Source organism: Helobdella robusta (genome assembly GCF_000326865.2).
Source record: "Helobdella robusta unplaced genomic scaffold HELROscaffold_14, whole genome shotgun sequence".
NCBI lineage: Eukaryota > Metazoa > Annelida > Clitellata > Rhynchobdellida > Glossiphoniidae > Helobdella > Helobdella robusta.
Window position 1 is genome coordinate 2,778,109 of NW_008703782.1, and position 21,450 is coordinate 2,799,558.

At 31.0% G+C, this 21,450-nt stretch overlaps 1 protein-coding gene across 1 annotated transcript; it reads right to left on the minus strand.

Annotated features, from left to right (window-relative positions):
- Positions 1–17,192: 17,192 nt before the first annotated feature.
- HELRODRAFT_185384 (hypothetical protein) lies at positions 17,193–19,061 on the minus strand. The gene is made up of 2 exons (XM_009014787.1): positions 18,839–19,061; positions 17,193–18,433 (listed from the first exon to the last, which is right to left on the minus strand). Exons 1-2 carry the CDS (start codon positions 18,884–18,886, stop codon positions 17,708–17,710), a joined length of 774 nt encoding a protein of 257 aa, XP_009013035.1. The 5' UTR covers positions 18,887–19,061; the 3' UTR covers positions 17,193–17,707.
- Positions 19,062–21,450: the final 2,389 nt, after the last annotated feature.

The following is a 21,450-nucleotide window of genomic DNA, read 5'->3' on the forward strand; positions in this document are numbered from 1 at the left end:
AATGAAATATGCATTATTCATTATATTCTATGTATTTTTTTGTTTTATAATCATAAATAGCCAGAGATCTAGCTCAGTCGGTAGAAGTGTCATGTTTTGAGCTGTTATAACGCGAGGGCCTGGTTCTAACACTGTCTTTCCGAAACTTAAAGACTATTATACGCATATGCGTGTATGTGTGCGTGAAGTTTTGTTGTCAGGAAAATATTTATTCTAAATTAAACAGAAAAAAATATGAATGGAAACAACCATTCAATAGAGACTAAGTGACTGACCAGATGCTAACCTATCTGCAGTGGTTGAACAAATGCACGGAGAGCTGTCTATTGCGCGTTGAGTGGCCTCCAAAGAATGTTTATCAACTTAAAAATCCTTTTTTTTACATTGGTTTTGTTTTCTTATTTTTGCCAAAAAAATGGGAATATGAAGAATTAGTTTTATAACTTTTTGAGTTTCCATAATTTTTTGTTAAATAAAAATAAGAAAAATCTTCTTTTTTGAAAATTTTAGAATTCAATTTGCACTGAAAAAAAAACTGTGCGCGTGTGTGTATATATATATGGGTGTGTGTGTGCGTATGTGTGTGAGTGTGGAAATTATGTAAAGGCAGGCCATGGCATGAGTTGGTCGATGTTTTTTAAGACAGGAACAAAGGCTCAGCATACCACTGTCTTTCATCAAAGAATCTTCTTTTTCTTATTCTTTTGATTCTTATTTTTATTCATATTATTTTTGTTTTTATTTTTTAAATAAAAAAAAAAAGTAAAATCTTTAGGGAGGCGATGTTTTTAAAAAAACATTTTTTTAAAAGAATGATAGTTTTTAATTATATATCTAAAAGATTTTGAGTCTTATTTTAAAAATGGTTGAAAGTTTTTAAAAAATTCGTACTAATTCACTGCTCATGGCATTTATCTACCTAACATTAATCATTTTTTAAATTTGAAATTTTTTTTGGCTTTAATAATTTCAAATAATTTTTAGATTTTTTTTTTAAATGTTTATAATTTTTGATTTTAAAAGCGTAGAACATGATTGCGGCATCAGATTTTTAAAAAGCGGTGTATACTTTTTCGTCAAATTGCAAATTTTCGAAATGAAGATGGAGATGATGATGAGGAGGAGGATGAGGATGATAAGAAAAAGGTGGTGATGATGAAGAGAAAGAAGACAAAAAGAAGAAGAAGATGATGATGATGATGATGATGGTGATGATGACGAGGACGATGATGACGATGAAAGCATTAATATATTAGGGGGTTATTGTTTCAAAATTTCAATTTTTCTATTTCGTTTTATACTTGCTATATCTTTTATCTTTTAGAATGAAAAAATTATTTTGTTTCATATATTATAAAGAAATTCTAGTATAATAAATGTCTTTCTAAAAATTTACTCAAACTAGTCCATTTTCATCAATATACTTAACACTCAATATAAATATTGGACTGAATTAGAAGAATGTTTTCTTTGAAAATGCTTAATTTCTGTTTCGATTGATTTATTTTTTGTTTAAACTGAATAAATAAACTTGAAAGATGTGTAAACACAGGTGTTAGCTTAAATTGTGAAAGAGTTCATCAAACAACGTGCCTATACATACGCGTATTGTATCTATATCTAAGAATACTATATCATGCATTTATATATATTATGGTGGTGTAATCAATAAGGTACATGCCACGCCTGTAGTTTTGACTGGGTTTGAATACCCAGTGGCTCCATATGTCACATGTGTGCGGTTCTAGAAGAAGCATATGTGGTGCCAGTGAGTTTAAAACGTTTTTAAACGAACGTGTTTGTGTGTGTTTTTAGATTTATTTCTGTGTGTTTTTGTTTTTCCATTCGTTTATGTAGATATCATTTGTGATCAAGATGTCTTGCCGGCAGATAAAAAGTTAAAAAACTGTTGCAACAATAATACCATTTAATGTTTCAAGATTACCTGCAAGAGGGTAATAAAAAATTGTTTTGCTCTTTTCAGCAACTGAGATCTAAAAAAGCAAATGATGAATTGAAATTTTTATAATAATTTATCGTCAGAAGAAAAGAAAAAAAAATTAAAACTGCGTGCAAACAGCAAACGACGTTTTCTAATTTGCTGATGGCGAGGATTGAATTACTTGTCAAATCTAATGAGCAATTTTCTTCTCATTTCAGATTCACTAAAGAGACAAATTTCGATTTAAAATGTTCATCAACTAACTTTTAAAGATTTAAAAAAAAATTTATTCAACTTTATTTCTGTATTAATTTGTTAACATCCGGAGCACTTTAACGATAACAATTTTTTGAAATAATAAAAACAAACTAGATCGCAGATGAGTTTTTGTGGTTTTTAATTATAAAAAATGTAATTTTTATTTCACATAAATTTTTAAAAGATATTTGTAATAGGTTTTAATGGCCATTCTAGAGAAGCGTTTTATGCACTCGCACGTTGCACTTCGAAGTTATTGCCAAACAATTTTTTCACGTTTTATTAATATTCTTCTCAAATTATGAGTAAATAGAATTGCAAAAACTTGCCGAAATGAAATGCAAGTTGAGTTGTTTGTCCAAGAAACAAAAAAAAATTTCCGTTATTGGAATTTTATATAGAAAATTTCACCTAACGAGCAATTGAAAAGTTGAAACTTTTTTTCATACAAAATATGTTGTCATTTTATTAGAATTAACGTCTAAACACAAAACAAAATACACTTTGGCAATATTATTTAGTACTATAAATTTTGGTTAAGGCATTTTCTGAATATAAAATAGAGTATAAAAAGAAGTTTAGGAAGAGTAAAATTTTATACTCACTTTGTGGCATTTAGTTTTGAACAATAAAATCAAAAAGCGAATTAATGTGCTGACAAAACGAACCACAAAAATACTACATCATTTCTAAAATAAAAATTCGATGCATATAGCAAAATTAACCAAAAAATGGCAAAATTAGATTGCTCCACGGTGAAAACGTCACAGAGTAAAGTTATTTATCACAAGAAGCAGTCATCATAATGATCAGATTGTTCTGGAAGAGACGAATGGAAGAGATTGATGGTGACGAACCTCGCCTGATCATCATCCACAATGATGACATCTCATAAATTGGTGTCAACTTCTTTAAGACTCACAAATCTGATCTACTATAAGTTCATTGTAGTAAAATGGGCTCTAAGTGAATACAGTTGTGACGATATGTTTTTGAGATGAAAAAAAAAATAAATTTATATTTTTATTATGCTACTTAGAAATGAAACTTGTTTTTCCCTCTAAAAGGTTAGGCTAGATTAATTTAGCATGATTATTATCTGAATGAAGAAATTTTAATAAGAATAAAATGACAGCTAGATAAGTTACAAAGAATGATGAAAATTGCTAATATTAATGTCATACACAACCCACATAATGAAAATTGCAAATATTAATGTCTTACACAACCCACATACCACCCCACATACACACACACACACACACACACACACACACACACACATACTCATACATATACACACATACACGCACGAGTAAAAATATTTCTATGTCTACCATCTTTCTTTTTCTTTTCATTACAGAAATGGCTGTTTTTCTCTTTTTTGATTTATTTGAAACCGGTTAAATATTTCATATATTTGTCGCTATTTATCATGCCATGGCGTCGAGACCACGTAACTACAATGACGATGATGATGGTGGTGGTGATGAAGATGAGGAGGAGGAGGATAATGATGATGTTGACGTTAAATATTTGCATACTTTTTAGGTCGCCTGTTATTGTGTAAATATTTTCTGCAACTTCGTGCAGACTAAAAAAAGACTTTCTCAATGCTAGTCACCATCATCATCATCATTATGACATCTGTCATCATCATCATCATTACCACCATCCTTGTCATCATCATTACCATCATCATCGTCGTCATCATCCATACCGCTATCGTGGTCACTATCACTGTGGTGGTCAGCGAGTAAGCTCAATCGGTAGAGCTGCTAAGTTGTGTACTTTTCACAAAGAATATTGAAGTATGATAGAAAAGCAGGGTGATACACTTAAAACCCATGACACGCAAGGAAAATTCGTATCGGTGTATAGAGGAAGTGCTTTGAAAGTTCCCGACGATGCGATTTGTGTAATTGCTAGTATGTTGTCTAGTGTGGAACTGGCCAAAAAAAAAGGTTTTACATCAACGGTAAAAAAAAACAACTGCTCCGATCACAGACGAACTCAGAATAGAAAAATGACAACACGGCGTGCATTGATGGCAAATGCAGTGAGACGCTGCAACAGTTGGTAAGTAAACGTATCGTCTCATACCACAAATAAATGTTTGGTTAGACAGAAACCATAGTGAGGTTAGTTATTCCCTGTCGCAGATGCTGGCGGGACATGGATTTTTCCGGGCATATCTCCGTCGTTTCCAGCATGATGTTTTCTCGGAATTACAGAAGTTAATGAAAATGCAAAGCACGTATTTTTCAAGTGTCCTAGAGAAAATTTGGAAACTGTTCTACAACAGAAAAAATGTTCTCCAAAATTTGCGCATAATGAAAAGGCAAAGAGCAAATAATAGTCAAAGATAGAAAGTAAATATTCACGTGTTGTGGTTTCTAAAAACTGTGATCCCCCCTGCGAAGTAATGCCTAACGACAGGTCAGCTGGGGAAACAGGGGCCAGATGTCGAGGAGGTATTTAGTCGGTATGATTTTGTTTGTATGTGATTGTGTGTGTGTGTGTGTGTGTGTGTGTGTGTGTGTGTGTGTGTGTGTATGTGCGTGGTGTTGCGTATCAATTAACCACATAAATATAGTCGGTATGAGATCTACTCGAGTCCCATATTCAGGGAATGTACCATGAAATACATAAAATATTTTCCTACCTCAAAAAAAAAAGCGTACATACATACATACATACATACATACATACATACATACATACATACATACATACATACATACATACATACATACATACATAAATCATACATACATACATACATACGAAACGAAACGAAACGAAATAATTTATTTGACCTCAATAAAGAAAATAAGGTGCAGGTTGACTGTGAGGAGTTAGTATAAAACTCATCGAGCACAGCCACCTAAACCAAAAACTTCAGAATCTCTAAATGAAATGTGTTAACCTTCAGATGTTACTAATTGATCACAAAAACAAAATCATCGGGCACAGCCATCAAACAAAAAACTTCAGAATCTCTAAATGTTATATATTAAATTTACGGTGTTACTAGTTGTTCGTAAAAATAAAATTATCGAGTACTACAAAAAACTTCACATTCTCTAATTGGAGTATATTATATTTACGGTGTTACTAGCTGTTCATAAAAATATTATCATCGTGCACCACAAAAAACTTCAGATTCTCTAAATGGAATGTATTAGCTATGAGATGTTACTAATTGATCCTAATAATAAGTTAGGTTTATATTTCTCTATATACAAAACTGCATATAGAATACCTGATTGAATCTATCTATATAAGCTATAGATAGAAGGGAATAGGATCACATACGTATATAAAAATATCTACGTATACGTCAGCACACACACATACATACAACATACAACTGAGCATACATGATGTCATAAATATTTTATATATACAATATACAAACATACATACATACATACATACATACATACATACATACATACATACATACATACATACATACATACATACATACATACATACATACATACATACATACATACATACATACATACATACATACATACATACATACATACATACATACATACATACATACGTACATACATACATACATACATACCCACATACATATATAAGTACATATCTACGTACATATACACATACAGACAAACAAACAAATATGCTTGACTGACTCAATTCATCATGATGACCCTTGAGTGACCAGCAGATGAAATGAGATGTTATATATGTGTTTGTGTGCATGTAAGTGTGTCTCTACGTGTATGTATGTCTGTGTGTGTATATATATGTGTGTGTGTGTATGTATATTCGTTAAAACCTTCAATTTCTATGTATGTGTCTAAAAATGTATATAAATGTATATACATTTTCAGTATAATTATAATTATTTTTTCAATTTAGAAATGATTCTCAATATCATCATCGTCTTCATATCGCTACATCTCTATCAGCGTCATCATCTTTAAGATCGTCATCATCACAATCACTAAATGCCATCGATGACATATTTGTTAAGATGGCAAAGACTAAAAAAATCATGACATCTTTACCAAGCCAGAGACGATAATATGAAAGATTATCATTATCATTGTTAGCAATATGATGACGAAGACGATGATGACGATGATCCTGATGATGATAACCGATGATAATGATGATAATAATAATAATAACAATGAAATTAGGCTAACAAAATGGAACTTAGCCTCATCGCCATTATTATTATCCTCATTGTAATGGCCATCATAATTCCGAAACAAAACAGCGTATAAAGGATTGTAAATAGCAATGATGGCGTAACTATCGCCATATTGGCTTCATGAAATATTCAGAGAAATGTTTGTTTGTCGACTCTCGGCTCTGCGTTCACTTGTTCACCTGTTCACCTGTTCATCTCCTTTAATGTGCAAACGTCATTATGCTTCATGTCATCATATCTGCAGGTCATTATATTATAATCGGTACTGTTCACCATTATAACAAAATTCAATCATCATAAAAATGCTTCACCATTTCATCATCACAAAATCTCGATCAAAATTCATTATCACATCATTTTGTAATTCAATAGGTTTGAAGAAGGATGAGTCGGCGATGTAAGGAGGAGACAGCCGGCGTCAAACTTCAATAATAAAACAAAGCTAAGTCGACGAGAAGAATTTGAAATTGCCTTTTATCATTTCCCGTCACCTAAATTATTTCCTATTCAAAAAAATTCTTAAATCTGAAAAACATTTGGTTAACGTTAACAAAATTTGTTGTAATATTTTTAGATTTTTTAAAACTTTTGTTGAAAAAATTTCAAAAAGCGTATTTACTTTTAGCAAAGTTTTAAAAAATACCTACATTAATACATATGTAAAAATTTTGATTCTTCATTCCTAGGTGCGATAAATGCAATACTGACGCGTTCCTTCTTTTAAGTGGCTGATTTGAAGGAGGTGGATTGATGACGGCTTTCTCTTTCAGCAGCTTCGGTGAGAAATTTTGCACGAGAAGACTTTTTATTTGGTTTCACACGTAAGTTTGCATATTGGCGGCCCACAGCCAGTATTGCCTGACTAACTGAACTGGCTGGTCAACATGCGTGGATGGAATTCATATAAAATTCATTCACATCATTATACGCGAATATTGTGTAGACAAAATTTTAGATGAATTTATTAGAACAAATAAGACAAATTAATTCTGTAAAAGTTTATTTATTAAAGATTATATATAATAAACCGCAAAAATTAAACATACTTTCACAAAACTTGCAACTAATTGCAAAATTGAACATATTTTACCAGAATTTTCTCTAGAATTAATTACATACGGGAGAAATGAATTATACTTTTTAATGGACGTATTCCTTGAGCGGAGTTAGCAGACAGTGGAATGAGTCCAGCTCCTCTCGCGATGGTCGTTTAGTTGATAGTCAAACATCAAATCAACCGAAACATGTGTGCGTGTGTGTGTGTGTGTGTGTGTGTGTGTGTGTGTGTGTGTGTATGTGTGTGTGTGTGTGTGTGTGTGTGTGTGTGTGTGTGTGTGTAAGTTGTACATGTAAGCGCAAAATGAAAGCGATATTTTTTTTTTTATTTAAAAAAAATCGATCTTTATGGTCCCTTCGCTACCTTCATAATGTTTATCAACTGACTGCTGTTGGTTTCATCATGTTTTTTGGGGTTTTGTTCGTTGTTGCTGGTAGGTATGACGATGACGATGTTTGTGATGACGATGATGATGTTGATGACGTTGATAATGATGATATAGTTGGCTTTTTTGATGTTAGCTTTGATGTCATTCTTTATACTTTGTTTGTTGGTGTTATTGTTGTCGGCAAAAATATCAAAAGATAGAAGAACTCGTTTTAATTAATTTAACTTTACATTCTCTTGAAACTTGCGTCACGAACAACAACAGTTTATCATTGTTTCTGTGTGTTTTTGTGTTTGTGTGCGTGTGTGTAAGTGTGTGTGTTTCTGTGTGTGTGTGTATAAACTTTTATGCGTGTGTAAAGTGTGGAGGTCGATGGTCGCAAATGTTCTGATAGGATGAGGCACGAGAAAGAAGAAGAAGAATCTGACGGATCTACTCAACAGCTTTGTAATTCAATTCAGGAATTGATTATGAAATCAGCTGTTTGGGTTTAGATGTTTCAAGATGAAATGAAACTAGAATAGTTTGCTTTACCTCGAGTTGCGTGAATGAAATCGTTGAGAAAAAAAAATTTTTGTAAACTTTAAATGTAAACTTTAAATGTCAATTCTTAAAAAACAATGTTTGCACACAAATATAAACACACACACCATATTCCACACATGCCATACTTAGATAAATACACACCACACAAAGTAACACACACACAGACAACACAAACCCATAGATATCTGATTACGTAAACTGTTAAAAAACTCTAGAAGCTGAAACTTATATCACAGATGAAATGAGCGAAAACTTCTAAGCATATGTGGATATCTTATGCCCGTTCGTGTGTGATAAATGATACCGGGGTAGGTCAACATCCTGAATGTATTTTGTGTGGATTTGTGTGTGTATATGTGTGTGTATGTATATGTGTGTGAGTGTGTGTGTGATTAAACTGTGTATATACTTATGTGTAAGTAAGCACATTCATGTTTCTAAATTTTACAAAGTATTTCTTTTATTTTTTTTCATGTATTACAAAAATTTCTTTCTAAAAGATTGCATTTTGATATTAATGTTTTAGCTGGTTGGTCTTCCGTTCAAAAAGAATAACTTTGTGACTTATTTTTAAGTTATATGAAGAAAAACATCCATACATTTTTTTTTGTTTTTTTATAAAAATTATGTTGAACTTGAAAATAATTTATGGTCCTAAAAGTAGTTTTATCTAGATCACTCCTCTTATCAAAACAATAATACAATTAGGTTCATTAAATTTTAATTATTTTCTAAATTTATAGTTTTTTAAATGAAATAATTGGTTGTTATCTTTTATCTTGTCATTCAGGAGCACCAACATTCCAACACATCTAAGTAAACAGAGGAGTGAACGACACATCTAAGTGAACAGGGGAGTGAACAAATTTCTTATTAAACTTTATTTATTTTAAACCTATTAAAAATATTCTCTCACGAACATTATTTTTTTATTGAACCAACATTTATTTTGCTTGCTTTTATTAAAAAAAAATAACACAACCAACAAACTTGCAAAATGACTTTTGTGGCTAAAAATTTTAAACAACTCAACAATCGAACGCATATAAGTCCGACGGCCACCTTTTAGAAGCATACCAGCAGAACACTCACAAACTCTATACCCTCTCCAACATTTACAACCCAAATAACGACTTCAACTACAATAATAATGATCGTTGAATTAAATATTAAAAGCCTGGTCTCGACTACAAAACTTCCCGGTAAGAAGAAAAACCGGAATAATTTAGTTGAAAGTATCCGGTGGCTCCATGCGTCCCACAGGAATCAAATTGAATGCAATTTCCGTCTTTAAAACCGATAAACAACGACTCGCTTTTAATGCAATTTAAAAAGGGACGCTGTGTAAATTTTGGCGCGAATAAAGGTTGAAAGGGGTTAGAAAAAAATGAATAAAAATTTGGTTATCGACTTTTTCTTTGTGTTAATTTAAATTTGTATTCAACCATATTTAATTAGACTTGCATAAGTTGTGCCTATGATTGAAACTTACTGGTATAAACATTGGAAATTTATTTGAATTACTAAATTATCACTATTTCTGAACTGAGTTTCTAGTGCTACTGCTAATAGCAATACTGTTAATGTAATTTTGTCGCTACTCGTTAAATTTTACTACTGCACACCTGAGTATGTTGATGTCGGATGCGTTGCAATGCAACCACTGCGCTGCAATTTAATAAAATATAGGATAGGCTTTGTGATGAATTGTGATGTTTTATATAATGAGTAAAAGTTTTGTTGTTAATGGATTTGTTGTTGTTGTTGTTGTTTTTTGTTGTTGTGGTTAGTAGTTGTTGTTGTTTATTGGCTAATTTCATTAACGTTGTGTGGTTATTGACGTTTTCTGCAGTCATTGTCGTTTGGTTTTTAATGTTGTGTATGAAGTTATTGTTGTCATTACTAATAAAAATATTTTAAAGTAATAAAAGCAATTTTTATTCTGTGTTTTGCTAATTATTACTAAGTTATAGATCACATTAAGAGCATATCAACATTACAGTCATTCTCCAAAAGACGAGAACGACGACAGAGATAAAGAGAGAAAGAGAGAGAGAGAGAGAGAGGGAGGGAGAAAGAGAGAGTGAGAAAGATGTCGAGGTAGTGTGTGAGGGGGAGTTATAAGTTTGAAACAAATGGCACAGGTGGGAAATGAAATATGATGAATTATCGTGCAAATGAATTTGAAAGCTTACAAGCCATTTGTTATTAACGTTCAACTGCACTAATCCATTCACCCACCGATCCATTCATCCATCTATCCATCTATTCATTCATTTCTCTATCCATCTATTCATCATCCATTCATCATCATTCATCCAACACACGTACATATATGCTCAGAGTTTTACTTGCCCTGTTTTTGGATTACATCTGAGAAAGTTTTTAAAAATTTTGACATTTTTTTAAAAGCATTCAAAATTATTTTGTTCACAATGAAGCGTATTTCAACGACAACACAATTTAAAAGTTTTTTCAAAATTTTTCCTCGCTTTAAAATAATAGTTGTTGAATAATATCACAACATCAAAGGTGTAGCCAGAGGGGGCTTCGGGCTGGATCCCTCCCATTTGAAAATTTAGCTTAGGTTAAGGATACATCTCCTCAATTTAAATTTCCAAGAAATATTTTTTTCAAATTCAGAATCATTCTCCAAATTAGAAAAACGTAATAAATATTATTTTTTTTCAACAATGAAGTTAATTTAACATTCATCTTCATTTGTAAAATAAAGCATGGAGATTTGGTTTGAACATTTATTACATTTCATTTCAATTGAATTGAATTTCTTCAACAAAAATACTTAATGCTAATATAAACTGAAATGTTACAAAATTTTAAATGTGAAACTTGCCTCTGAAACGTGATTAATTTTTATAATGTAAATAATCACAGCGTTTAAATGTAGAGAGGCCATGTAATTTATTTTTACTATTCATTCCAGCTGTAAGTATTATACTTAACAATAATTTTAACCTTCTTTCAACCCAAAATTCCAAAAATTAACGAAGCGTTATTAAATACCATACCATTTTTTCAAAAAAGGATTTCAATTTTTGCACAAAACCTTCAAGATTGGTAAAAAAAAACAAGTTAACAGTTGATTTTGAGAAGAAAAAAAACTTCAGATCCTCTCATACACAAATAACATTGAAGTACATTTGTAGTACTTTATTGTGCGATGCTAAGTGCTCTTCATTGTACTTTATTGTACTCATTTTAACACAATATGCAGTGTACATGTTGTGTGATGTACACTTTTGGTAAATGTTTGTGCAAGTAGGTATGTATATGTGTTAGTGTATTATAATACCCCGAGCTTTTTCATCCACGGAGTATGTCTTCTCTAGATATAGCAAAATTGCTAAAGCATGAGTTATTTTTGATTGGAATGTTGATGATGTTGCGTATAAAAAAATGAAACTATGCAGACCTGCAGGTGTAAATAACTTTTTCGATAAGTTTAACCAGCTTAAAATATTAAGCAAATTACAAACAGACTAGTAAAAAATTATTCCAGAGTTGGCGGGGCTGACTGACCGAGCTTGATCGAACTTGAAGCAAATTTAAAAATCTCGAGTCATCATCGCAAAAAAATAATATCGAAACTTCAATGGAAGTTAAATCAAACACACGTACCATGCCTGCGTTTCGAAGATGATGAGGATGATGAGGACGGACGATGACCACGATGAAGATCATGATCAGGACAATGACCGTTGTAAATGTTAACGAAACAATTCGCTTAAATGTGGCTTGCTGAAAATGTAGTGAATAAGTTAGATTTGTAAAACATTCAAAATCTGCGGCTGTTATTTATTATTTCATCAGCAAACATTTTCACTCAAACAAATTATTTTTCAGAGTAGGCGCATAAATTGGGTTAAATAACTTTCCAAGTCCTAGTCATTGTAACAGATGTTAAAAATGAAAACAATTAAAACTATTAATTAAATTCCGGTCTGGCTAACAGGAAGAGCCGATGAAAGAGGCAGGATACATGGTGAAAACACACACAAAAGATAATAATAAAATAAATTTCGACAAAAAAAGAAAAGAAAAAATACGTAAAATAGGCAAAATCGTACATCAAAAGATTCTGTTGAAAATTCAATCAATCATTCGAGCTTGAAGACATCAAAGTAGGTACTACCTACTTAATGGCTCTTATCAATCAGTTTATCAAACAGTCAATCGGAAAGAAAATGAATATAGAACACACGGCAGAGAGATCCCTTGTTATAATAATTTTAATATTATTAATTATTATTATTATTCTTTAATGGTTTAAATGATTATCAATAATTATAAATATGGCCATCCAATGGCTTTGCAGAAAATTTATATAATAATTATTTATTAAAATCCTGATTTTGAAAAAGTTTTTCAATCCAAGCAATATTATATTTTGGTTAGTTTGGTGGGTTATGTATTTGTTCATTAAGTTGAACGTAGATTTCAGCGGATGAAAAGTTTTATGACAAAAAAAAATTCGCCAATGCCTTCAACGTTTATTTTGTAGAGGAATGTTTGGAGATTTGCAACAAATTATAATATTCCTAAATTTGTTTTTCTCTCGACAGATGTCCTCGTAAATGGACATTGTTAAGTGAAAACTAAAAACATCAAAAGACATACGAGTGCACGTGTACTGAAGGAAGTAGTACTGATGTACTAAACTGGGACTGATGTACTAATCTGGGACTGATGTACTAAACTGGGACTGATGTACTAAACCGGGACTGATGTACTAAACTGGGACTGATGTACTGAATCATAAACATCAACTAGCATCTGTTTAAGATCATTTTTTATCAACCTATTTATTGTGCCTTTACTTGCAACCTTTTTACAACTGCAACAGTTTCTTTATAGTTTAGTTTAATTTATAAAGTTATGTGCTTTCTTCAGATTATATTTTACAATTCTTTTTTTCACCTAGTTATTTCAAAATACCTATGTTTTAATACAAAAAATGGTTATGTGCATTTTGTTAGTTTGAGAGAAAGTTAACGTCTAACGCATTTAAATACTCGAATGGCAGGTGAACTCATTTCTTTATAGCAGCGTTACAAAACTCATTACCTCAGACAGACACAAACAAAAAAATTCATGATTAAAATCAATAAATAACTTCACTTCTGCTATTACTCTATCTTTTGAAATAAACAAAGATAGTTGATTGAGTAAGGCATTTATTTTCAAATAAGCATTTTTAAAAAAGATGGCTTCACAGAGCGATGAAGCGCTACTTCAATTAAGGACATTTAAACAGCAGTTGATTGCTTTGTAAAACTTTATTTTTCAGAATCCTCATTGACCGATCTATCATCCCAGTTTAAATATCCATGGACTCATTAAACAGACGCACCATGGTTACAGCAGGCACTGAGAATCAACAGAACCAGAAATAGTTCAGCCTTGGATTGGTCGCGCTGATTTCAATGATCACTGTGCTAATAATCATCCACATATTCACGATTAAACTATATCATATATTATTATTTTGTAAGTTTATAACTGCGAAATCAAATACACAAATACAAACATCGGTCGTAATGTTGCTTTTGAATGGACGCTTGATCATTGAACAATTTGAAATAATTTCAAACTCTTCATTTATATAAAAAGATTACCGAACTGAACTGCATAGCATCAAAATTATTTTGTAAAATTATTTGTATTTATGTCAATGTAAACATAATTAGTCTTATATAAAATTGTTGCAAACACACACACAAACACACACACACACAAACATAGACACAAAAAACACACATACATACACACAGATAGGGCTTTCCTTGTGAGAAATGTGTTTTTAGAGAAATATTTTCAATGACCGCATTTTTATCCAAAAACAATCATTTGAGATTAATGGCATTGTGCTGTTTACAAGTTTTTTATATTGTCTTACAATATATAACTTTAATTCCGGAGTGACATGAGAACTGAATTAACTTGATATATCTTAATATTATAATAGTATTAACCCACTTTTAAAATTACTCAGCATGATTTTCAAACACTTTTATTGTTATTTAACCATCAACATGGAACGATGTTTGTTTATACTTGAATATCTTTCGGTGTGACGACATTTTAAAAATTATTTTAAAAATAGGTACAGTAGAGTTATTTATATTTAGGTTGGTATTGGTACAATGGTATACAGGTCTTATATAAAATTGGTTACACACACACACACACACATCCCACCACACATACACACACAAACAAACAAACACACATACATACATACGCATAGGTGCCTTCTGGCTCTGCTGTTGTAGTAAATGGGATCGAATTCAAGCAATTTTGTTTGTGGTTTATTGATTCAAGCGTACTCACATGTGGTATGTGTGTGTGTGTGTGCGTGTGTGTGTGCGATGAATATTTGATTTCCATCCAAATAATTGGCCCATTCCGACTGGCTTAAAATTAACGTTAAAAAAGTTAAACTCTGCATATAACGTTAAAACATGTGTTTGCTTGATTCATAATGTTTATGGATGGCAACAAAATGGTAAATCATATTAACACTAAATCTAGTTGACTAGTATGTTTGTGTAAGTAAGATGGTCAGATGGTCAGATGGTGGTTGGTTACCTCATGTTATAATTGTTCCATGTGATGCAATCAACTAACAAATGGATAATTAACTTCCTTTCACGTTCTTGATGTTTCTATTTTTAACAGTCATTACTATTATTATTATCATCATTGTTATTATTATGAACCCTAATTGAACAATTAAACCAGCCCCTCTAAAATGTACTCACTTGCAGTGACGAGCATTTTAGATTAAATAGGATTTTATAATTATTTCATTAATAATATTTGGTATTTGGAGTTAGAAAATAAAAGGATGTTCCCATTAATTTTATTGTTATTATTATTATTTTATTATTATTTTTACGGGCGGGAAGTAGAGAACAGTCAATATAAATTTCAGGCTTGCTAAAGAATAACTATTATCGACTGGTTGTAAGAAAAAAAATATCGTTTGTTTCGCACTCCAACGTTAATTGCTATAGTTGATTAGCGCTGAGAACAATTTAATTATCACAAATACACACATAAATCATACACACACGCGCGCGCGCGCGCACACACACGCATAAAGATATAGTTAAATAGATGGTATCAACTCGTCGCCATAAATTAGCCAATCCAATTTAATAATTTTTTAACGACATCTTCACTAGTTCGTCACTTTAATGTTTTTCAATAAGTTTCCATAAATTTTATACCTTTACAATTGAGAATACTCAAAATGACATTTTTGTGTTAACAACAATCTTTTCAAGTTTTATAAAATGCTGCCTAAATTCTGCTCTAGCCATCTGGATGCTAAAATCAATATTTACAGTTAAATAAACCATTAACATTAACAAGTTAACGCTAAATTTATAACTTCATTTTAATTTTTAAATTGGTTTAACTACTCCATTCTAGATTTTCAACTCATGATAACGCAGTACATACATTGCGTAGTTTTATCATAGGCATAAGTGGCCAGCTTATCAGACATTTCGTTCTAAAGATAGATTATGTGGATTGTGATGTTGTTATTATTACCAGAAAACTTAAAAAACACTCGACTCGGTTGATAAAAAGTATTTATTAGTAAGTTACAATTTTTTGACACAACATTTAATTGAATGCGTTATAGAAAAAAAGTGCTTCATTTGAAATTTTTGAGTTTGAAGATGGAATATGTACAAGGTGAAAACCAAATTAACGGAACAGTTGATAAGCAGATGACGATGAATAATAACATGAGAGAATGTTTGGTTGTAAAAATTGTAATGTTAACAGTTTTTCAACAGATTTTCTCTTTTTACAATTACAAATTATATGACAACAAATATTGAAAAAACCAGGAATAGAATGTATTATATATATAAATAATGTTAATATATAGTACATCGATGTATCTATAATTTGATTTACTTTCCACACATATACACTTAAGATATATATAGATACATGGATACAATTAAGATACATATAGGAATACCCACCCACACATACAATTACAAATAGAATACAGACTTCGATACACAAACGCAACATTAAGATATACGGTTACACTTATAGTTTAATATGGTCAATAGTTATAAGAATGAAGTGAGTATTGTGCTTAAATATAATAATCTCTAGAACAATTTCATTTTAAAATAAAAATTGAATGCACATACATGCACACACACACACACACACACACACACCACATACACACACACACACTGGCAACCCATATGTACAAATATATACGCATAATATAAAAGTGACAATCTTGAAGTCATTAAGTGAAATTGTAAATGGTAGAATTGCTTTGCTACTAGCTACAATAATTTTTAGTCACATGGAAAAAATTAAAAATGCCTGTTGTTGGTTAAGAAAGAAGAACTCTTAGGAGTAAACAAAGGAAAATATCAGTGAGAACCAAACTAATGCACACCACAAAATGTTACATTGTCAAGCTTACAAACAAAAGGTATTTGAAGTTTTTAACACAATATAATTATTTTGAAGTAACTAACACAATATAATTGTTCAAAAGAGTGCACACACACACACAAACAAAAGCACACACACACACAAACAAACATAAGTGTACACTATACACATACACGCATACACTAATGCACATTCACTTAAGCTAAAGTTAAACTTTCAAATTCAAATCTACCCAATTAAACGACTGATCGTTTTAAATGAATAGTTGGGAGGATTACTAGATAATCTATTTTTTTAAATTTTTTCATTTAGAATTTCAAAACATCACAAAGTCTTCATTTAAATCCATCAAGTTCCAAATAAAAAAATTAATTCTTCATGTAATTATTTATATACAACAAAAAATTGAAACCTGAAAAATCACAAATTTTACTTTTTAAATCTATCGTCTGTACATAGCTAGGTGACTACATCATTTTTTCTCCAAACACCAACTTGCGCTTTCATAACAAGACCGAAGGACTAGATGGTTAGTAACCAAGAAACATCGAAATTATCAACAATAAAAAATTTGCAAAATATTTCAAATCACATCTTCACGAAATTTCTAACAAGCTCTTCAAACATATTTGAAAAATTTAATTTGGGAGATGTGTAAAAGAAAAGCCATGAAGAATGTGACAACAAATCTAATGTAATAAATCTTTAAAAAAGAATCTTATTATGTTGTTGGAATCATATAAGAAGTTCAATACCTGTTCGAGATTGTTCATGAAACATATTTTACACCAAACACATCTACACACGTTTACCTACATTCACTCATATTCAGTAGCAGTAGCAGGACACTCATTCAGACTTCAAACTCTTCTCGTATCTGCTGATTTCTTCGGCCAGGAAAGCATCAACTTGACTGTCCACCACCGACAGTGCAATCCCAAACTGTGCCGCATAGTACGTCGTCATGATGATCTGATGCGAGTAGTAGAGTGGTGTGTAAAATGCATGTATCCCGATCGTGAAATCTGAAATCATGAAGAGAACGGCTCCAACGCAGCTGCAGAGCTTGGTCCAGGTCCAGAGGTCATCAAAAAACCTGACCCTTGAAACAGCTCTCCACACCATCATACTCAGCAGGACCACATATACTCCCAAGAATATCGCTATCGACCTTTTGACACCACTAAAGAAAAAGAAGTACATTGCACCATTGATCAGTCCTATGAAGAGAGCTGCCAGAATGTTGAATGGCTTGAACCCAAAAGCAGACGTGTAGCAAATCTGTCCTAACCCAAAGAAGAACATGGAGTGCATGAAGTATCCACAAGTTTTCCACACCATGAAGGCATCCCCAATGCAGCAGAACACCAAACCAAACATCACCTTCCTTGAATATGAATAATATTCAGAGAAACTCATTCCATGCAGAAGGACAAAGACGATGAGGGAAATGATTGGAAGACATTTGATGATGCAGTACAAGATGGATTCGTATTTGGCAGCCGGTCCAAACAAGATGAAGTAAACTGCCAAAGTCTTCATGAAGGGAACCATCTTTGGAGCAACACTCTTGAACTGAATGAAATGTAACAAAATGAAATAAAATGCAATTTTAAAGTTATTAAAAAAAATCAAAATATGAAAAATACTGTGGTCTACTAGTTCATGTTCATGCAAATAAACATTGCTAGCAAAAGAAAGGGTAGAAATTATTTTTTAATTAATAATAAATTAAAACTAAAATTAAAGACCAAGATGAATGCAAACAGACATACTCAGACACTAATTTATTTTTTAAGGTTAAAATTTAAACTTAAAAAAAAACAAAGGACACAATGCTACACAAAGGTAAGACATTTTAAAATTTGAATTATTTTAAGATTTAATTATTTTAAATTTAATTTATATTATAAGGTTAAATAAACTAGAAAAAAGATTTGTAAAAAAATGAAAAAATGAGATGCAAAAATTTGCACAAACCACAGTCAGAGGTTTGTCCCTCTCCACACGAACACCAACAGCAGACATTTTCTTCCCTAGCAATTGAATGCAAACTCGAGAGAAACAAAAAATCAAACAATTATATATAGCAATAATAATATAATAATTATTATCTTATTAAATATTATTTAAAAACACAATGGACACAATTATTTCGTACCAGCTGATCGTAAAAACATAAACAATAAACAAATGTTATTAATTAGTGTGCGTCATGTTTATAAATAGTCCAGCCTATATATGGCTATATAACATATAGGTGTATATATATGCATATAATATATGTGTATAATAAATTATATTATATATTATATAATTATAATTAATAATAAAATATAAAATTATATATATTGTTATTTATATAATCTAATTTATGTATAATATACCCTACATTTATAAATATATACTCATATAAATGTTTATATATATATATATATATATATATTATGACAATATAGTAACTATTATCTAGTGTACATGTGTATGTTATATTACACATATATACATGTGTGACAACTCATGCGCGAGCATAAGCAATAGACAAACATTTACATATGTTTATTGTATTTATTTGTATGTCTGAGTATCTGCTGTCTTAAAGATGTAAATTATTAAGACAGCAGATACTTTTAAAGGTTATAAAATAGTGTCACCTTCGTTTTCTGCTCTGCGTGTGACGATTATGTGGTGCGGTGTGTGTTTGGATTGTTTGTGTGGGATGTGCTGAGTCAGACGGTTGGATTGGAGAGGGCAGTTTTTGTGACCTCGGTATATAATTGTGTGTGTGTGTGTGTGTGTGTGTGTGTGTGTGTGTGTGTGTGTGTGTGTGTGTGTGTGTGTGTGTGTGTGCGTTGCGTAAGTGCCTGCATGTTTGTAGCATTGTAACTTATAAAGGAAAAAAAATTTTGTGTGCTTGTAGGTTTGTCGAGAATAATTTGGGAAAATTGTAAAAGGTTTCGGTTGTAGAAACTACCTATGGAAAAAGAATGAACCACGTTAGTGCATTTACATATAACCAGTAACTGCTAAAAAAACGATGGTTATTCATCAGATTTTTCATCAACTCACTGATGAGCGGGTTCGCCAACATTCTCAATGATAACCTTAAACTTACAACCATGGGTTTGTGGAAACTTCCATGCGATAAATGAATGAATATGTTCAATAAAGTTTTTTTTACTTTCAAACGGCCTAGTTTTCAAGTTACCAATTCACATTAGTTTAGATCTTAACAAGTTCTGGCAAAAATCTCAAAATTAACGATTTTTTTTATGAAATTTACGAACATAGTTTTCATGCACACACAACAAACGCACAAATACATTTATAATTACATTAACGAAATCGCTAGTGTTTGTTGTTTAGATTAGAGCCAATGCGTTCCAAACAAATGTACTCAAATGAGAATTCATTCACTTCACACGTGATTCATTCAATTTTTCAAATTCATTCATATGAGAAGACACGCTCTTGCTTATCTATCATGTCTGGTTACAAGTTAAGATCACTTTGTGCAGTTTGTTTATTAGGACAACATGTGTAGTTTGTAGTTTAGGGATTCATTACACTCACACACACAAACAGAAACACACACACAGAGAAAACAGAAACACACACACATATAAAGACACACACACACATATATATGCTGGCACATTTTCATTTAATTTTCATCAAAACTTTGGACTGTCTCAAGTCCAAGCCTGCATTAGAATTTGGGGATTTGGATGATGTCTAAAACTTTTCCACACAATCTTATTAGACATTTAAATTCATTTAAAAACAAAAAAGAATAATAATTTAATAATTGCAAAATCTATGATATAAATCTACCATGCTTCTATCGCGTTATATGCGGTAGCCAAATGTAAAAATTTTCTAAGTCCTATATATTATAAATAAATAAATAAGTTATTTTTCTTATTTTTATATCATTGCTGTTAATAATAATAATTTTATTATTATTATAATATTATTTATATAATTACCATTATTATAATTTAATTATTATTATGTAGTTTTATTTGCTGAACGTTGCGAATAGTATAGGGTTAAGAAATATCGATTGTGGAAATTTTCTTAAATAACAATAATAACAAAAACAATAATAAAAATAAAAATAACAAAATAATAATAATTATAATTATTATTATTATTTAAATTTCGCTATGAATTTTAGGATTATTCAAATTTAAGTGCAAGCAAATAGAACAAAGTTTTTGTGTTAGCTCAATTTGTGTGTTGCTTGTTTTTGATTTATTCTACTTCTTTGCTTTTTGGCTCATTTTAACGGCACGGAGTCATTGCCAAAAATTTTCTCACTTAAAATTATAATTTAATATAATTATATTTTTAAATTTATAATTTATTTGTAACAACAAAAATACAAATTTTGACCAGCCTATCGAAGTTCATTTAAGAATAATTTCTTAGAGCAGGGGTGGGCAAACAACATGCGGCACGCGAGGCCTGGTTCGCCAAAACAACAGGTAGTCAGACAAACATTATGGCCAAAATATGAGCCACAAATATTAAAAAAATTCTCAATAAAATTTGCTATTTAAGCCCATCAAAGGTGAAATAGTTTTCAA